General features: G+C 45.0%; 1 protein-coding gene across 5 annotated transcripts in view; it reads left to right on the forward strand.

Moving 5' to 3' along the window:
• Nucleotides 1–16,087, forward strand: part of dmtf1 (cyclin D binding myb-like transcription factor 1) — a 50,655-nt gene that overhangs the window by 30,817 nt on the left and 3,751 nt on the right. For 4 of the 5 annotated variants that reach the window (XM_069909589.1, XM_069909590.1, XM_069909588.1 and 1 more), the window contains 6 exons: nt 2,071–2,299; nt 3,107–3,258; nt 7,306–7,521; nt 8,655–8,743; nt 10,782–10,931; nt 15,627–16,016. In XM_069909589.1, coding sequence (XP_069765690.1) covers nt 2,071–2,299; nt 3,107–3,258; nt 7,306–7,521; nt 8,655–8,743; nt 10,782–10,931; nt 15,627–16,016 — 1,226 coding nt within the window. The remainder of the gene's footprint in view (nt 1–2,070; nt 2,300–3,106; nt 3,259–7,305; nt 7,522–8,654; nt 8,744–10,781; nt 10,932–15,626; nt 16,017–16,087) is intronic. The other variant, XM_069909591.1, reaches the window with a different exon arrangement.

Here is a 16,087-nt window from a genome sequence, read left to right on the forward strand (position 1 = left end):
TCAATAGGCACAACCCTGCTGCGCTTACTGGGTAGCAGAGCCTGGTGTAGGAGGTGGCTCACTATGGAGCACTTTGGAAGGACATAGCATGTAAAACACAAACTGCTGAAGGAACTCTTCCGTTGACCCACCCTCTGACCTGCTGAGTTCCTGCTCCAGTATCCGCCGTCTCTTGTGTGAACATGTTTCCGACTTGACACGTAACCATTCTGCTGCTCTTCTGAGGCATTATGGCCAACAATTTGTTTAGAATGCAAAAACAAAGTTCAACTCTTTAAATGAAGACGGTATTTTAACTGCAGCCTCTCCAGCAGCACCTTTTCATTTGAAGCCAGTCACGTACTTGCAACACGGTCTTTTATTCTCGACAGTTCACTGTTCAGTTGTTGTCGATACATAACCACATTAACCCTGGACCATGGTTCTTCCAATTAGTTTTAAAATAATCAGGAACCTTTCAAAATTATTATGGGAATCGGGATTTATTGTCATGAACAAGTCCAAGAAATTCATTGTTTTGCAGTAGCATCTTAGTGCAAACATTCATATTTTAACCATCTTACAACATTACTATCGATAAATAATAGTATACAAAAAGTAAGGCAGTGTCTTTGGTTCATTAATTATTCAGGAATCTGATGGCAGTGGGGAAGGAGCTGTCCTTGTGCCCCTGAGTGCTCATCTTTGGGCTCCTGTAACTTTTCACGGTGGTAGCAGAGTGAAGAGGGTGTGGCCTGGGTGGTGGTGGGGTCTATGAGGATAGAGGCTGCTTTTTAAGATGCTGCCTTTTGTAGATATCTGCGATGGAGTGAAGTCTGGTGCCTGTGATGTTACAGGCCAAGTTAACAATCCTCTGGAGTTTTTTCTTGTGCTGGGAGTTTTCACCTCCATACCAAGCAGTGATGCAACCAGCCAGAATGCTCTCCACGGTTCACCTGTAGAAGTTTACGAGAGTCTTCGATGACATACCGAACCACCTCAGACACCTCACAAAGTATATCGGCGTGGAGGTTCCAGGACAGATCTTCGGAGATGTTGTCACCCAGGAATTTGAAGTTCTTGACCCTCTCCACTACTGAGCCCTTGATGAGCACTGGGTTGTTTTCTCCCGACTTTCTCCTGAAGTCCACAGTCATCTCCTTGGTTTTGCTGACATTGAGCACAAGGTTTTTGTTGATACACCATTCAGCGAGCTGATCGATCTCCCTCCTGGGCACTTACTCATTGGCAGGCTGGCAGATACCATTCTTATTTACACATTTCCTTTGATCAGTTCAGTCCTCCTGTCAATGAGGAACTCAGCCAGTCTCACAGCAACTCTCAGGGGAAATTCACGTCTTGAAGAAAGGCTCAGCCCTGAAACGTCAGGTAACATATCTTGACCTCCTCTGGACGCTGTGAGACTGGCTGTAGCATTTCTGTGTAATCACAGTGTCTGCAGACTTTTTACGTTTCACACCTTATAATGAGGCAGAATTTGAGTATTTGCAAAGTTGGAAATTCTTCCATTCATATTTCATTGAGAATTTTATAGATCATATTGATTTAAATTCTGTAGTTTCTAGACCCCACAATGATTGCGTTCTAGAGTGAGCTTTTTCAAACACCTTCATGAAGGCCTTGATTTGGATAATTTTATAATATTTATTGTCATATACATTATACAATGTACCCATGTCTGGAATTCTTACTTGCTACAGCTGAGCAGGTGCTTGTAAATAAAAACTACTACAGTAAACTAATGGAATGACATTAAAAGAGACAATATGGCTGTTGAAAAGAAACTGTTCTTGAATGTAGAGGTGCTGTTCTTCAGGCTTTTGTGCCTTCTGCCCGAAGGGAGCTGTGAGAAGAGGTTGTGACCAGGGTGAAGGGGATTCTTTATGATATTGACTGCCTTCTTGAGGAAGCACTTCACACAGATGCCACCAATGGATGGGAGGTCAGAGTCTGTGACAGTCCTGGCTATGTTTGCAGCCTTCCACAGGCCTGGGTACTTGCATTGGTAGTTAATGTTTGGTGAGTCCGGTTGTACCAACAACAAATATTTTCTAACATTCCCTTTTCCAGGTAAATGGACTGTGGAGGAGGAGAAACGATTGGCAGAGGTGGTCCATGAACTGACGGCGACTGACCCCGGTGATATCGTCACACAGGGAGTGTCATGGGCTGCAGTGGCAGAGCGAGTGGGGACTCGTTCAGAGAAACAGTGCCGTTCCAAGTGGCTCAATTACCTCAACTGGAAACAGAGCGGAGGGACGGAGTGGAGCAAAGATGATGAGATGAACCTCATTCTAAGGTACACCAGTTTAGACATATAGCACGGAAACAGGCCGATTCAGTCCTATGAGTCTGTGCCACCAATTTTACACCCCTTTAACCGACACCCCAGTACATTTCAGACAATGGGAGGAAACTGGATCCCCAGAGAAAACCCACACAGTCACAGGAAGAATGTACAAATTCTTTGCAGACAGCGTCAGATTCATACCCAGGTCGCTGGCACTGTAACAGGATTGTGATAACCGCTTCACTGTCGTGCCCTCGTCTTGATGGTTTCCTTGATTCCCTATTAATTTTTATTTAAGTAGCGCATCTGAGAACATCAGAAACAGGAGCAAGAGTTGGCCATCTGGCCTGTCGAGCCTGCTTCACCATTCAATACGATCATGGCTGATCTGGCCATGGACTTGGCTCTATCTCCCCTCGAGTCAATAAATTGTTGTTCGAGGCACAGCATGACCGTTGAGTGGAAAATTAACTCATCCAATCAAAGCAAAAGATGCTTGATGAAATGATGGAACGAGGAGATCCAAGCGTGTTTGTGTGTGGCTGTGATTGTTGACTGGAAATCTGAGCATTGAAGTCTCACATGTTTTGATCGCAGCACTTGAAGTGGTTCAGGGTTGTTTTTTTTGGTAGATAGCAGCCACAAGCCGGAGAATGTTAGCTGATTTCAGCTCCAACCATAATGTCTTTGAAAAGTCTCTGTTTGAAGAAGATTGATGTAGTTGGAATGAATGAACCAGTATTACTTGAACTTGCGGGGTCATTCTGGCTCTCAATAGACAAATGATGTAATTTTTTTTCCAATATCTTGGTTTAGAATTGCAGAACTTAATGCAGAAGACGAGAGTGAGATTAACTGGGACATCATGGCCGAAGGTTGGAGCAGCGTCCGCTCTCCACAGTGGTTACGAAGTAAATGGTGGACAATCAAGCGGCAAGTCACAAACCATAAAGATTTACCATTTGCAGGTAGGGTCACAGCAGCCATAACATTGTTGCTCTGCTGTCCTCTTTCCCCCGGGCCGAGCTTCACTGTCAACCTCCTGGAACAAGCAGCCAGCGATTCTTCCATGTGTTTCTGGCAAAGGATCATCGACCTGCATCACAAACTCTTTCTCTCTTCACAGATGCTGCCTGATCTGCAGAGTCTCTCCTACATAGAACATTACAGGCCTTCAGCTCATGATGTTGTGCCGACCCATATTCCTACCAAAAAAAACCGAAACTCTCCCTACCTTATAACCCTCTATTTTTTTTCATCCATGTGCCCATCTAAGAGTCCCTTAAATGCTGCAGCCTCCTCCACCACCCCGGCTATGCATTGCCCGCACCCACAACTCTCTGACATCTCCCCTAAGCTTCCCTCCCTTCACTTTGGACTTGTGTCCTCTGGTGTTTGCAGCTCCTGCCCAGACTGACTGTCTACCTTATTTATTCCTCTCAAAATCTTGTAGATTTCTGTTTACCATCCCACTGTGTATTTTTTTTGTAATGAACTGTATTGCTTCAGGGTGTCAGAGATCAACATCTGAGACAAACAGCAAGTGCTAAATGTTTTATTTTTGTAGCCAAAACATTCAACTTACTCATGTAAGTTTTTGTGTAACAGTTCTACAACTGCTTCTATTTAACCCACTGATTCTCATACTTTTTCTTTCCACTCAGATAACCCCTCACTAACCACAGAGCACCTATGGCATCAATTAATAAAGGATCACTTAAGGTGATGTGTGAGTGGAAAGAAAAAGGTTGAGAACCACTGATTTAGATCATCAGCTATACGGAGATATGGTCTCTGCCAATCATATCCCTCCTTCCCTCCCTTCCCTTTCCATCTACCTTTAAAATGTCATAATTGTCGCTGCCTCTCGTATGTTCCCTGGCAGCTTCTGTCATGTTTTCACTACCCTGTAGAATTCAAGCAGGACAGCCCAGGTACAGGCCCTTCAGCCAATGACAAAGGTGCTTCCGATGAAGCGAAACATCCCAAGGTGCTTTGTTGGAGAACAGAATTTGATTCTGATGCAGGAGGAGTTGTTTGGAGAGCTGACCAACGGCTTGGACAAAGAGGAAAGTTTGTAAGGAGCATCTTAAATGATGGATTGGTGGGACGGCAGTGATTTCGGGAGGATGAGAGCCACGTGTAGACAGAGACTCGGGCGCCATGGTAGTTGACCAGGAGTGGAGAGGCACAGAGTCTGGGAGAACTGGAGCTGGAATTCTAAACTGAAGTACGACTCAACAGGACAGCAGCGAGAGAGAACCAAGTCCAAGAGGAGGGGAGTGAACAGAGCTGGGTGTGTTCTAACTTCCCCAGAATATTTAGTGATTGATGTATCAAATAATCAATGAGTAATTTTGCTTTTGATGGTCTCTAGTGGTATCTCACCTGAGCCAGGTTTTACTGGTTGGACCCACTCTAGTCACAAAAAGATTAAAGGCCAATGCTGCAGGCAGGATTGCCAGAGTTCGGCATTGTGGGAGGAGCCTGGGACAGACTGGGTGCGGCACCGTGGGAGGAGCCTGGGACGAGCGGGGTGCGGCACCGTGGGAGGAGCCTGGGACGAGCGGGTTGCGGCACCGTGGGAGGAGCCTGGGATTGATGTTGAACTGATGTCCAACTTCTCTCTGAAGTGAATGGGGGAAAAAATCCCATGGCCCTGCTTCAAAGCAGGAGTCCTGGAACTAGTGTTCACACCTCATTCAACCACATAAAACAGATGGAGAAAAAAACCAGAACATACTCAACAGGCCAGGCAGCATGTGTGAAGAAGTATAGGTGAAAGCAGGTGACCTGGTCTACACACTGCTGTGTAGGAACTTGCTGTGTGCAGATTGACTTCTATATTGATAGTGTCCAGAATTCAAGATTGTATTCCAGTTGTGAAAGGTCTGATAGAAATGCAAGCATGTTTATATTTGTCAATATCCCAAAGTGCTGGAGGATCTCAGCAGGTCCCATAGGAGGCAAAGATAGATACAACCAAAGTTTGGGCCTGAGCCCCTCTTCAAGAGATGAGCCCTTTGTTAAGTGCTCAGGCCCGAAATATTGCCTACACATCTTTGCCTTCTCTGGATGCTGCAGGACCTGCTGAGTTTCTCCAGCACTTTTGTGTATTAACTACAATCACAGCATCTGCGGACTTTAGTGTTTCACACCATGTTTATAGTCTATTCTTTTTGAATGAGAATTTATTGTCATACACATAAGTGCAGTATACAGATCCACCAAAATTCTGATTTCCTGCAGCCAGCTCAATTTAGAAATACAGGCTGCAAAAAATGTACGTTAACATAACATATAACATAACATAACAATTACAGCACGGAAACAGGCCATTAGGCCCTTCTACTCCGCACCGAACCAAACACCCCTCTCTAGTCCCACCTCCCTGCACAATGCCCATAACCCTCCATCTTCTTCTCATCCATATACCTGTCCAACCTTTTCTTAAATAATACAATTGACTCCGCCGCCACTATTTCTCCTGGAAGCTCATTCCACACGGCTACCACTCTCTGAGTAAAGAAGTTCCCCTTCATGTTACCTCTAAACCTCTGCCCCTTAATTCTTAACTCATGTCCTCTTGTTTTAATCTTTCCTCCTCTTAATGGAAATAGTCTATCCACATCCACTCTGTCTATCCCTTTCATAATCTTAAATACTTCTATCAAATCCCCTCTCGACCTTCTACGCTCCAAAGAATAAAGACCTAATCTGTCCAATCTCTCCCTATACTCTAGATGCTTAAACCCAGGTAACATTCTGGTAAACCTTCTCTGCACTCTCTCCACTCTGTTTATATCCTTCCTATAATTAGCCGACCAGAACTGCACACAGAACTCCAAATTAGGCCGCACCAACGTCTTATACAGTCTCAACATCACCTCCCAACTCCTATATTCCATGCAATGATTGATAAAGGCCAGCATACTAAAAGCCTTCTTCACCACCCTAAGTATTTATAAAAAAATTACTAAAAAACTATCAAATAAAATCTAACAAATTTTCTTGATTTTAGGAGTCAGAAGGTTCAGGTTGGGCGATTACAACTTAATTCCTACAGTTTATAAATAGGATTCCCAAATCTTTCCAAAAATTTCAAATTTGTTACCTAAATTACATGTAATTATTTCAAGTGTCAAGGGACTTGGGGGGGTTCTCGTTCAGGAAAACATAGTGAGTGGGTAACCACCAGGTTGGATCGGCAGGAAAAGAAAGCAAATTCTATGTTGGCCTTTGTTTCTAGGGTAGGGAGGTGTTGATAGGGCATGGGAGAGACCTCATTTGGAGAACTGCGAAGTTTATCTTAAAAAGGATGTGCTGATGTTGGAGAGAGAGCAGAGATTTACCAGGATGATATATCTCCACTCTTCATTGGAGTATAGAAGAAGGAGAGGAGATCTCAGAAACCTTTCCAATGCTGAAAGGATTGGACAGTAGATGTGAATAATGTTTCCCTTGGATAAAAAGACATTGTCTTAGAATTAGAAGATACCTATTTAAAGCAGATGAGAAATTTATTTCACCAGAAGGTCATGGAATTTGTTGCTGGACTGTTGAGAGAGTTTAAGTGGGGGTGTGGGGGGGGGTGGCGGAATTAATAGATGTTTAATGAGTCAGGGTATCAAGGGATCAGGGGAAAAAGCCAGAACTTGGAATGAGAGGCGAGAACTTGATGACATCGAAGGAGATGGTTATAAAAGGGAATATATAAATCATTTTAGCACTTAAAGTAACTGTTATGTTTGAAATACTTGACAATGTTATCTATTGAGAGCAAGTCCTGGGTTATTTGTAGACATGCAGCACGGTAACAGGCCCTTCCGTCCCACGAGCCCGTGGTGCTCACATACCACAATTAACCAACAGCTCCCATACATTTTTGGATAGTGGGAGGAAACTGGAGCACCCAGAGGAAACCCAGGCAGACAACAGCGGATTCAAACCCGGGTCGCTGGTGCTGTAACAGCGTGGCGCTAACCATTCTAACAGTCCCGTTCCCACCTTGGCAGAACTGGTGGAGAGCCTGCGACAACTGGTGGAAAGCTTGAAGCAGCCGCACATACCTGTGGCCACGCTGCGCGAGGGTCAGACGGGATCGGGTTCACGCCACTCCAATTCCACCGTCCAGCAACTGCGGGTGCGACTGGCAGAAATAGAAGAGAGCACCAGTGTCCCTGGCAGTCCTGTGGCAGCTCTGCAAATCCCTGTGCAGATCACTCATGTTGGTACGTGGGCGTCCGCAGATCTCTACGCATGCTGGGGAAAATACCCTGCATTGCATCTGGTGTTAAATGATAATGTGGGCAGGAGGAAGGTGCTGATCATTATGTTATTAAGTAACAGCCTCAAATTATGTTGGAAATACTTGCCAAATTTCAAAATGTTGAGTCAAAAATATTAAACCCATCTTTTGAATTCATTCTGTTCATTTAAATCCTGCACAATAATGATTTATACGATGCTGATTTAACAATTTTGTGATGGGAGGTTGTGGATAATTAAATCAATATATTAAATTTCAGGTGGTGACGACTCCTGCTCCTGTTTCCTGTGTTCTGATTCCTGTTATCATTCTTGTAAACTTTTTCATTGACCAGGAAAGCTGGATTTTAGCCTTGACTGAATCGCACATTTAGGCGAACGTGGGAGGCCATTCAGCCCCTCTATCCCACCCCACCATTCAGTATACCATTGACGACCCATTTTCAGATCTGGTATCCTGAAGCGACTAATGGCAGATTCAACACCTCGGCATGGGAGGAGGCACCTTTCTCCCTCCACCCCATCATGGGCTTGCCAGCATGTTGTCTGAGCAGTCCAGTTTTCCAGTCGCTCTCTAAATGTGTGTTTCCTTGCCATCCTTGAGCTATTTGGCTTTTTGAGTTCCTGGCACAGTGAACAACTGCCAGGATTAGCCTGTCCTTTTCCCCAGCGCGGTCTGTACCAACATCAGCAGAGAGCTGCGATGTACAGGGCAGGCCATCAAGGAGCTGATGTCCATTCCACCACCATCACCAGTCTGCCCCTGCTGTGAATCCTTTGCGCCTGGAGGGCTTTCAAAGCTGGCACACATTCCACAATGTGCCACGTGATCAATCTGTTATGCAACTTGGTTTTAACATTTGACCAGAGGGAACTACATTTAAATAGTGGGATTTGATGTTTTGATCTTTGCACTAAATGCATGAGATATCGATGAATATTCAGCCCAAGAACCAAACAGTAATTTACAACAATGAGCTGAGAGTTTCTTTGTTTTCTAAATGTTGCATGTGACAAAAGAACCTTCGTGATTAAATTAAACACAGTCAGAATGAAACCAGTTGATAACTGTGCCCCAATCCCATTCCCATTCCAGCATCCGCAGGGGAGTCCTGTTGTACCAATACTGACTGTGAAACAGTTGCACTGGGTGCAGGAACTCTGCAGAGATTCGAATTCCTCCCAGTAAGTACCACAAACCATCTAGAATTACAATGGTTCAATGTTGCCCATCTAGCAGATGAATTTAGTTTCAAAGGAGACCACTAACAAGGTAATAAAGTTATTAGGATTTCAGAGTTAATAGCAAACTGGGTCAAATGAATTTAGGAAGGGGTGGTGGGGAGCTTAAGAGGGATGTACAGGGGGAGTTTATTACACAGAGAGTAGTGGGTGTCTGGAACAAACTGCCAGGAGTAGTGGTGGTGTTTAAGAGGACGTTATATGTTCAAAATCACAATCAAAATTGATTATCATGAACATGTCACAGAATTCGTTGTTTTGCGGCAGCGTCACAGGTGCAAAATTGCTATAAATTACATTTTTTTAAAAATTTGTGCCAAAGGAAGAGAAAGTGAGGTCGTGTCTGTGGTTCATTGATCATTCAGAAATCTGATGGTGGAGGGGAAGAAGCCGTCCTTGTACCTCGGGGTGTTTGTCTTCAGGCTCCTGTACCTCCTTCCCAATGGTAGCAGTGTGAAGAGGGCATGGCCTGGGTGCTGGGGATCCTTGAGGATAGAGGCTGTTTTCTTAAGATGGGAATAACGGGATAAAAGATCACGTACAAGTGAGGAGATTTTGTTTAATTTGGCAAGGTGTTTGTCACTGACGTTGTGAGCTGAACTCTGTCCCTGTGTTGTACTACTACACCTAATTGGCCTACAACTCCTGATACATTTTGAAGGGTGGGAGGAAACCAGAGCCCCAGGGGAAAACTCACACAGACACTGGAAGAACATACAAGCGCGGGATTCGAACCCCAGTCCTGATTGCTGGCACTGTAACAGCGTTATGCTAACTGCGACACCAACCGTGCCACATGGGTTCCACGTGCCACAAGATCTGAGCTGTACCAGAGACAGGTGATTTCAACTCAGCTGCCCCATAAGGCAGCGGAAGTCACCCAGAGTTTTGTTCCCAGGTATAATCCTTGCTGGAAGTGCATCTGATGCGAATGTTGGTCCAGGGACAGTTCAGTTCTGTTCTAAACAGTAAAATAACCTGTTGATGCACCCTGAGCAAGGCCTTGAACAGAAAGACCTGTAAGCACCAGCTTGCCCCACTGTTTAATAAGATAACGGCTGATCTGACTCAGCTTTATCTACCCACCTGTTTCCCATAACCCTTAATTCCTGTTCTCAAAAATCTACCATCAGTCTTTTAAATAGATTAATTGAGGCAAAGACTTACACAGATTCACTCCTCTAGGGAAAAGAAGTTCTTTCTCATCTCCATCCTAAATCTGCTCCCTTTGATTTTGAAGCTGTATCCAACTGGTGAAAATGACTTTCTTATCCATACTTTTCATTGTTTTGTCCTTTTTTTAAAAAAAAGATCTCATCAAATTTTTCTGAATTCCAATGAGTACAGTCCCAGGCAACTCTCTCTCTGAGGAGAACCCCCTTATCTCTGGCATCAACTTGGTGAACCGCCCGTACATCCTGACTCCATTAACTCTGAGCGAAGGAGTGGATGCAGAAGGAGTGGGGTAGAGGTTGGAGAGAGTTGGCAGGTTGGAGAGAGCTCTCTTGTGGAGGTGTCAGTGATCAGTCTTTCTACAGAAGATTGAAAAGGGCTATGGGTGTGAGGGGTTAGATTTGTTGAATAGGTCAGCACAACATCATGGGCCGAAGGGCCTGTAGAGTGCAGCAGTGTTCTATTATATTTTCCTGAAAACCTCCTCCAACACGCATATAAATGCACTTCCAGCAGGACTGCAAGATGGGAGAGAAGACTTGAGCACAAACCTCTGGTGCACCGTGAGGGTATGCAGAGGTTGGGTCCAGGCAATGACAGACCTACACCTGGAGTGATTGAATGCAGGGCCAAAATTGGGACATGGGGCCAGAGGAGCCGCATTTGACTGGTGGGAGCATGTATTCACTCTCCATCCTTAGCCTTCTGAGCAATTCCAAGCTCTGCTGTTTATTGCGTAACTGTGGCATAGGTAACTGGTTTGGATAACTGTGTGAAAGTTAACTTCTTTTGCCTCCGTCTTCTCTAGTCTTTCCGACTGCAGCCAACAGAAACCCCAGGTACCTACCTGATTCAGAGCAGCTCCAGCCCAGGGCTTCCCCTAACGCTGACGACAAGCCCAGCCATCACACTCACCTCACCGCCCTCCCCTGAGCACATCATCGTACACACGCTCTCTGTAAGTCTGTCGTTCTTGATCAGTTCTCCTTGCTCCAAAGTATCACAAGATGTCAAGTTCCTGTCATGATTTGCCTTCATATTTCTTCTTCTGATTGCAGCCTTACAATGGTTTATTGTGGTTTATCTGGAACCTTCTCCCATTGGGAGGAGAGAGAAGAGTGTGTGTCTGGGGTGCAATGCATCCTTGGATGCACTCTCTTCTCCCTCCTCCCACTGGGAGAAATGAGTTATAGATGGAGTCCATGGAGGAGAGGGAAGTGTGCTATATCCACCACCTTCTGTAGCTTCTAATCCTGAGCAGAACAGCTCCCATCCATTGCTGTGGTACACCCAGCAAGGGACCAGTAGAAGTTGTCGAGGTGTCGGTGCTCATTCTCAATGGTGCACCTTTAGAAGTTGTCGAGGGACAATGGGGGGAGGGGGGAGATGTGCCAATCGACTGTCACTTCGATGTGCTTTGTCCCAGGTAAGGTCATTGGAGATGTTTATTTCAAAGACCTTGAAGCGCTCTGTACTTTGAACTCCAGTGCCTTTATTGTGGATAGGGGGTGGAGTCTTCTCCTCTCCTGGTCAGTGATCATCTCCTATTGACTTTGAGAGGTTGTATCAACACTATGGACGCTTAATCTCTCTTTCCTGACTCATTGTTATTTGATACCTGGTTCACTGCCGTGGTGTTGTCGGTGAATTTGAGGATGGAGTTGGAACAGTATTTATCTGTACAGTGGTGGATGTAGAGAGACTACAGTTGAGAATGATTACAACATCTTTGAAGAGCGCTGGTGTTGAGTGTGACCATGGAGAAGATGTTGTTACACCATCTTCACTGAATGTGGGCTGTTAGGCTCTGTGTCAAGGATCCATTTACAGTGGGATCACTGGGACCTGGTCATTTAATGCAGCCATTCTCAACTCTTTTGTTTCCGACTATGGCCCCCTGGGACTCTGCTCAAACTTTATGGGCCCCCTTCCCTGTGAAGCAGTCACATTTAGTTGGTTTATTTTGTACTTCTACTGACTACGTAAAAAAACATATTAAAAAAAAAATGTGTTACATGAGGTGAAAAGAAAACGAGGCTTTTACATAAATGTGTTAGGCCCCCAGGGGTGTTGCAGGGTCCCCATTAAGATTGGGTGGTTTAATGGTTCCATAAATGGTGTTAACCCTATTGGTACAATATGTCCTGGAATGTTCCTTGCAAGTCACTCTGGTTTGGCTTGAGACAGAGACCATGCACAAATTCGAGGAACAACCCCACATCTTCCGTCTGGACACCCTCCAACCAGATGGCATTAAAATCGACTTCTCAGGTTTCCATTAAACCCCTCCCCCCTCTTCTTCTCCATGTCTCCTTTCCTCCAGCTCTCGCTCTCACTCTCGTTCACTCTCTCTCTCTCTCTTCCCTTTTTCCTCTTTCTCTTTTCACAGAGTCAAAAACCAAACCCCCCTCCCCCAATCAAATTCTCACATTTCCCCAGAGGCTTGTGGAGAAGGTGTTCTCACTGGGTCTTGTCACCCCTCTCTGTAACTGGATCCTGAAGAGACCAGTCTGTCCAGATTGGTAGCAGAACATCAAGCACTGAGCACTGGCATACCGCAACTGTGTACTCAGCCCATTCTTGTTCATGCTACTGACCCACGACTGCATCACCAGATCCAGCTCCAACAGTGTCAAGTCTGCAGATGATACAGTGCGAGAATAACAACCTGAGTCTCAACATGGACAAGATGAAGGAGATGATTGTGGACTTCAGAGGACCAGAAACAACCACCCTCTATTACACATCAACAATTCAAGGCTACCGGCCACCAATATGTCATCCTTCTACAGTTGCTGCAGAGAAAGAGATTAGAGGTCAATCCACAGGATCATGAGTGTGGCAGAGAGAATCGCTGGAGTCTCCATCCCCACCATCAACGTGATCTACCAGGATCATTGTTTTAGGAGGATATGCACACAACTTACAGCTGGTCCTGTTGGGGAAGAGATTCAGGAGGATCAGAGCTAGCTCCACCAGGCTGAGGAACAGCTTCTTCCCACAGACAGTGAGGACGCTGAACGACCCAAGGAACTGCTCACACTCCCCCTCCGAGACGCTCATATGTACAAGACAATATTTATTTATTTGTGTTGATGAGAACTTGTCCTGCATGTTTTATTGTTTGTCTGTACATGTGTTATGTCTGGTTGTGTGTCTGCGTGTTTTGCCCCGAGGACCAGAGAACGCTCTTTAATTGGGTTGTACTTGTATAACTAGATGGCAATAAACTTTCCTCTCCTGTCCTCTCATCCAGTATCTTTTGTCTGTTGGTCTGCACTCCTCTCCCTCCCATTCTTCCCTTTTCACCAGTCTTTTAATTCAGGTGCCTGCCTCCTTTTTACTCATACCTTGAAGAAGGGCTCAGGCCTGAAATGTCAGTAATCGATCTTAACCTCCTACGGATGCTGTGGGGCCAGCTGAGTCCTCTCGCATTTCTGTGTTTTCACTACAATCACAGAGTCTGCAGACTTTCGTGTTTCACTCCAACACGAATGTTGTTCAAAGCAATTGCAATGTGAAATTTGTAGTGCACAGAATCGAATTGTTGTCGAGAAGCAAGGTCAAGTTCCACGAGAATAATGTCTGATGGAATAAAGTTACATTTGAAGAGAAGGAGAAGATTCTTCTGATGCAGATTTAAGAAAAGTTGTTGTTGAGTTGACGAATGCTTCAGATTGAAAGATGCTTGGTTTTTTTCTCTGTAATTGTATGTTGAATGTGATATTGTTCACATGATGAGTGTAATTTTATCCCTTGTGACATTCCTCCCATGGTTAACGTTGATAAAATCTAATACGGTGGATGTTCTATTCCAATGGAAGGTTAAACTGTTTCAGATGACTTTATGGTGTGTTTCAGGCTGAGTGGCACAGCTCAGGGTCACTCAGGGTAACTGCTTTAGACTGTCTGGTGTCAGATTATCTGGGAGACCCTCTGGCCTTTGCACTCTGTATGCACTGACCATGAATACATGTAGTGTGTCACTGGAGTTGCACTGAAACTGACCCTTCGATCCAACACATCCAGGCTGACCTTTTGCCCATCACTCATCCCATTTGCCCACATTAGGAGCATTTCCTAATGCGGGACTCCTATAAAAACACTGGTTGTCCCTCTGCCTCCACAGTCGTTGTCTGACCTATTGACATCCTCCAGCACTTTGTCCAGCAGCTGCTGTCTCCTGTATCCTTCTCTGCCTTGCCTGTTTAACGAATGTCTGAAGGTGGCTTAAGTGTGGTGACTGTCCGATTCCTCCCCAGCACAGTTCCTGATATCAACCACTGCATTAAAAACTTGGCCTTCAGATTCCTCTAAAATTCCTTCCTCTTTTTAAATCTTGTTTTTGATACCCTTAGCATGGGAAACCTATTTTCATTACCTTCCCTCTCTGGGCCTTTTATAATTTTATGTCCCTCCATCACCTCATGACTTTAACCTTCTTTCCAGAAAAAAACAAGCCAAACCTATCCATTCTCTCCTCATAGCTAAAGTCCTCCAGTCCTGGCAACATCCGAGTTAATCTTTTCTGCACGCTCGCCAATACAACCACATCCTTCCTGCAGTGTGGCTCATGGTGCTCCAAGTGTGGTCTAACCATAGTTTGGTAAAGTTGCCACTTTACGTCCCAGCTAATGGCTTCTCTGCCCAACCGATGAGGTCAGGCCTGCTGTCTTCCTCCTTCACCACTTCAGGGAACCCAAGTTCCCTCTGCTCATCAGTAACCCTTAATGTGCTGCCATTTACTGTACATGCCCTGGGCAATCATTTGGAGAGCTTTATCAGTTCTCAAGTTGGGAAATTACCTCTATCCATTATAGATTTCTTAAAACATTACATTCAAAATGGTTCATAAGCTTAATCGAGTCATGGAGTTGCACATCATGGAAAATGTCCCCTCGGCAACCAAAATGTCCACTAACACTGGTCCCACCTGCCTGCATTTGTGCTATATCCCTCCAAACCCATCTTATCCATGTATCCATCCAATTTTCTTCTTGAATGTGGCAATAGTACCTGCCTCAACCCTAATATAGCCCATTCCATATACCCACCCCCTTCTGTGTTCTCACCCTCAGGTTCCTGTTAAATCTCCTCCCCCTCCCCTCATCTTAAACCCATGTCCTCTGGTTACCGATTCTCCCAAATTGAGTAAAAGACTCTGCATTCGCCTGATGCTGGAGAAACCTGGCAGGTCAGAGTATTTAATGTAGCAAAGATAAAAATACATAACCATGTTTTAGACGAGCCCTTCATCAACCACCTGCTCAGTTTCTCCAGCATTGTTTTTAGAGGAGGTGATCTTTTTTCCCCCTTTACTGTTTCTAATCTCAATCCAAATGGGCTCAACATTTTGCTTCTTAGATCTTGTATCATCTCTCACTATTGCCCATATCTCATCCAAGATAGCAAAGATAAAGATACAAGACCAACATTTTACTCAAGTCCGAAACATTGGTTCTGTATCTTTAGGATATGAAGGACACTGATTGGCCTGCTGAGTTTCTCCAACATTGTGTTTTTACTTCAAAGACTTTCGTGTTTGACCTTTAATTTAATATTCAATTCTCTGAAGGATGAAGTTCAGGACTTTTCAGCCAGTTGCTGGGTGAAAGCATTTATTAATCCAGCCAATTGTGCTGTGTCTCCACAGTCAGAAACTCTGCTCCACGGCACCAGTGAAAACGTCAGTGTACAAGTGGCACATCCCAGTGTGATCATCCACGCAGTCGCCACTGACGACATCACTTCCTCTATAACGCAGGCAGAGCTGACGGTGGGTGGCGAAATGGAACACGCAGCTCTGACTGGACACCAGTCTAGTGCACTCGGAACTACTGCCTACACTGATCTCCATCAGGCTAAGTTAACCGGAGACCAAAGCACCAGAGAGACAGCCCTCACTGAGACAGAGATTGGCCCAGGGAGCCTGAACTGTGACACTGGTGACGATATGATGGGCTCAGATGTAAACATTAACGAGACAGATCTCCGACAGGGAGTTGAAGTGCGGTCTGATCTAAGTGGTGCTTATGCCACTGAGGTAAGAGCTCTCTGGAAATCAAGTTCTGATTTGGTGAGATGATGATGAGAATATTGTCATATACACAAGTA

The sequence above is a fragment of the Narcine bancroftii genome, chromosome 13, assembly GCF_036971445.1.
Source record: "Narcine bancroftii isolate sNarBan1 chromosome 13, sNarBan1.hap1, whole genome shotgun sequence".
NCBI classification, from domain to species: domain Eukaryota; kingdom Metazoa; phylum Chordata; class Chondrichthyes; order Torpediniformes; family Narcinidae; genus Narcine; species Narcine bancroftii.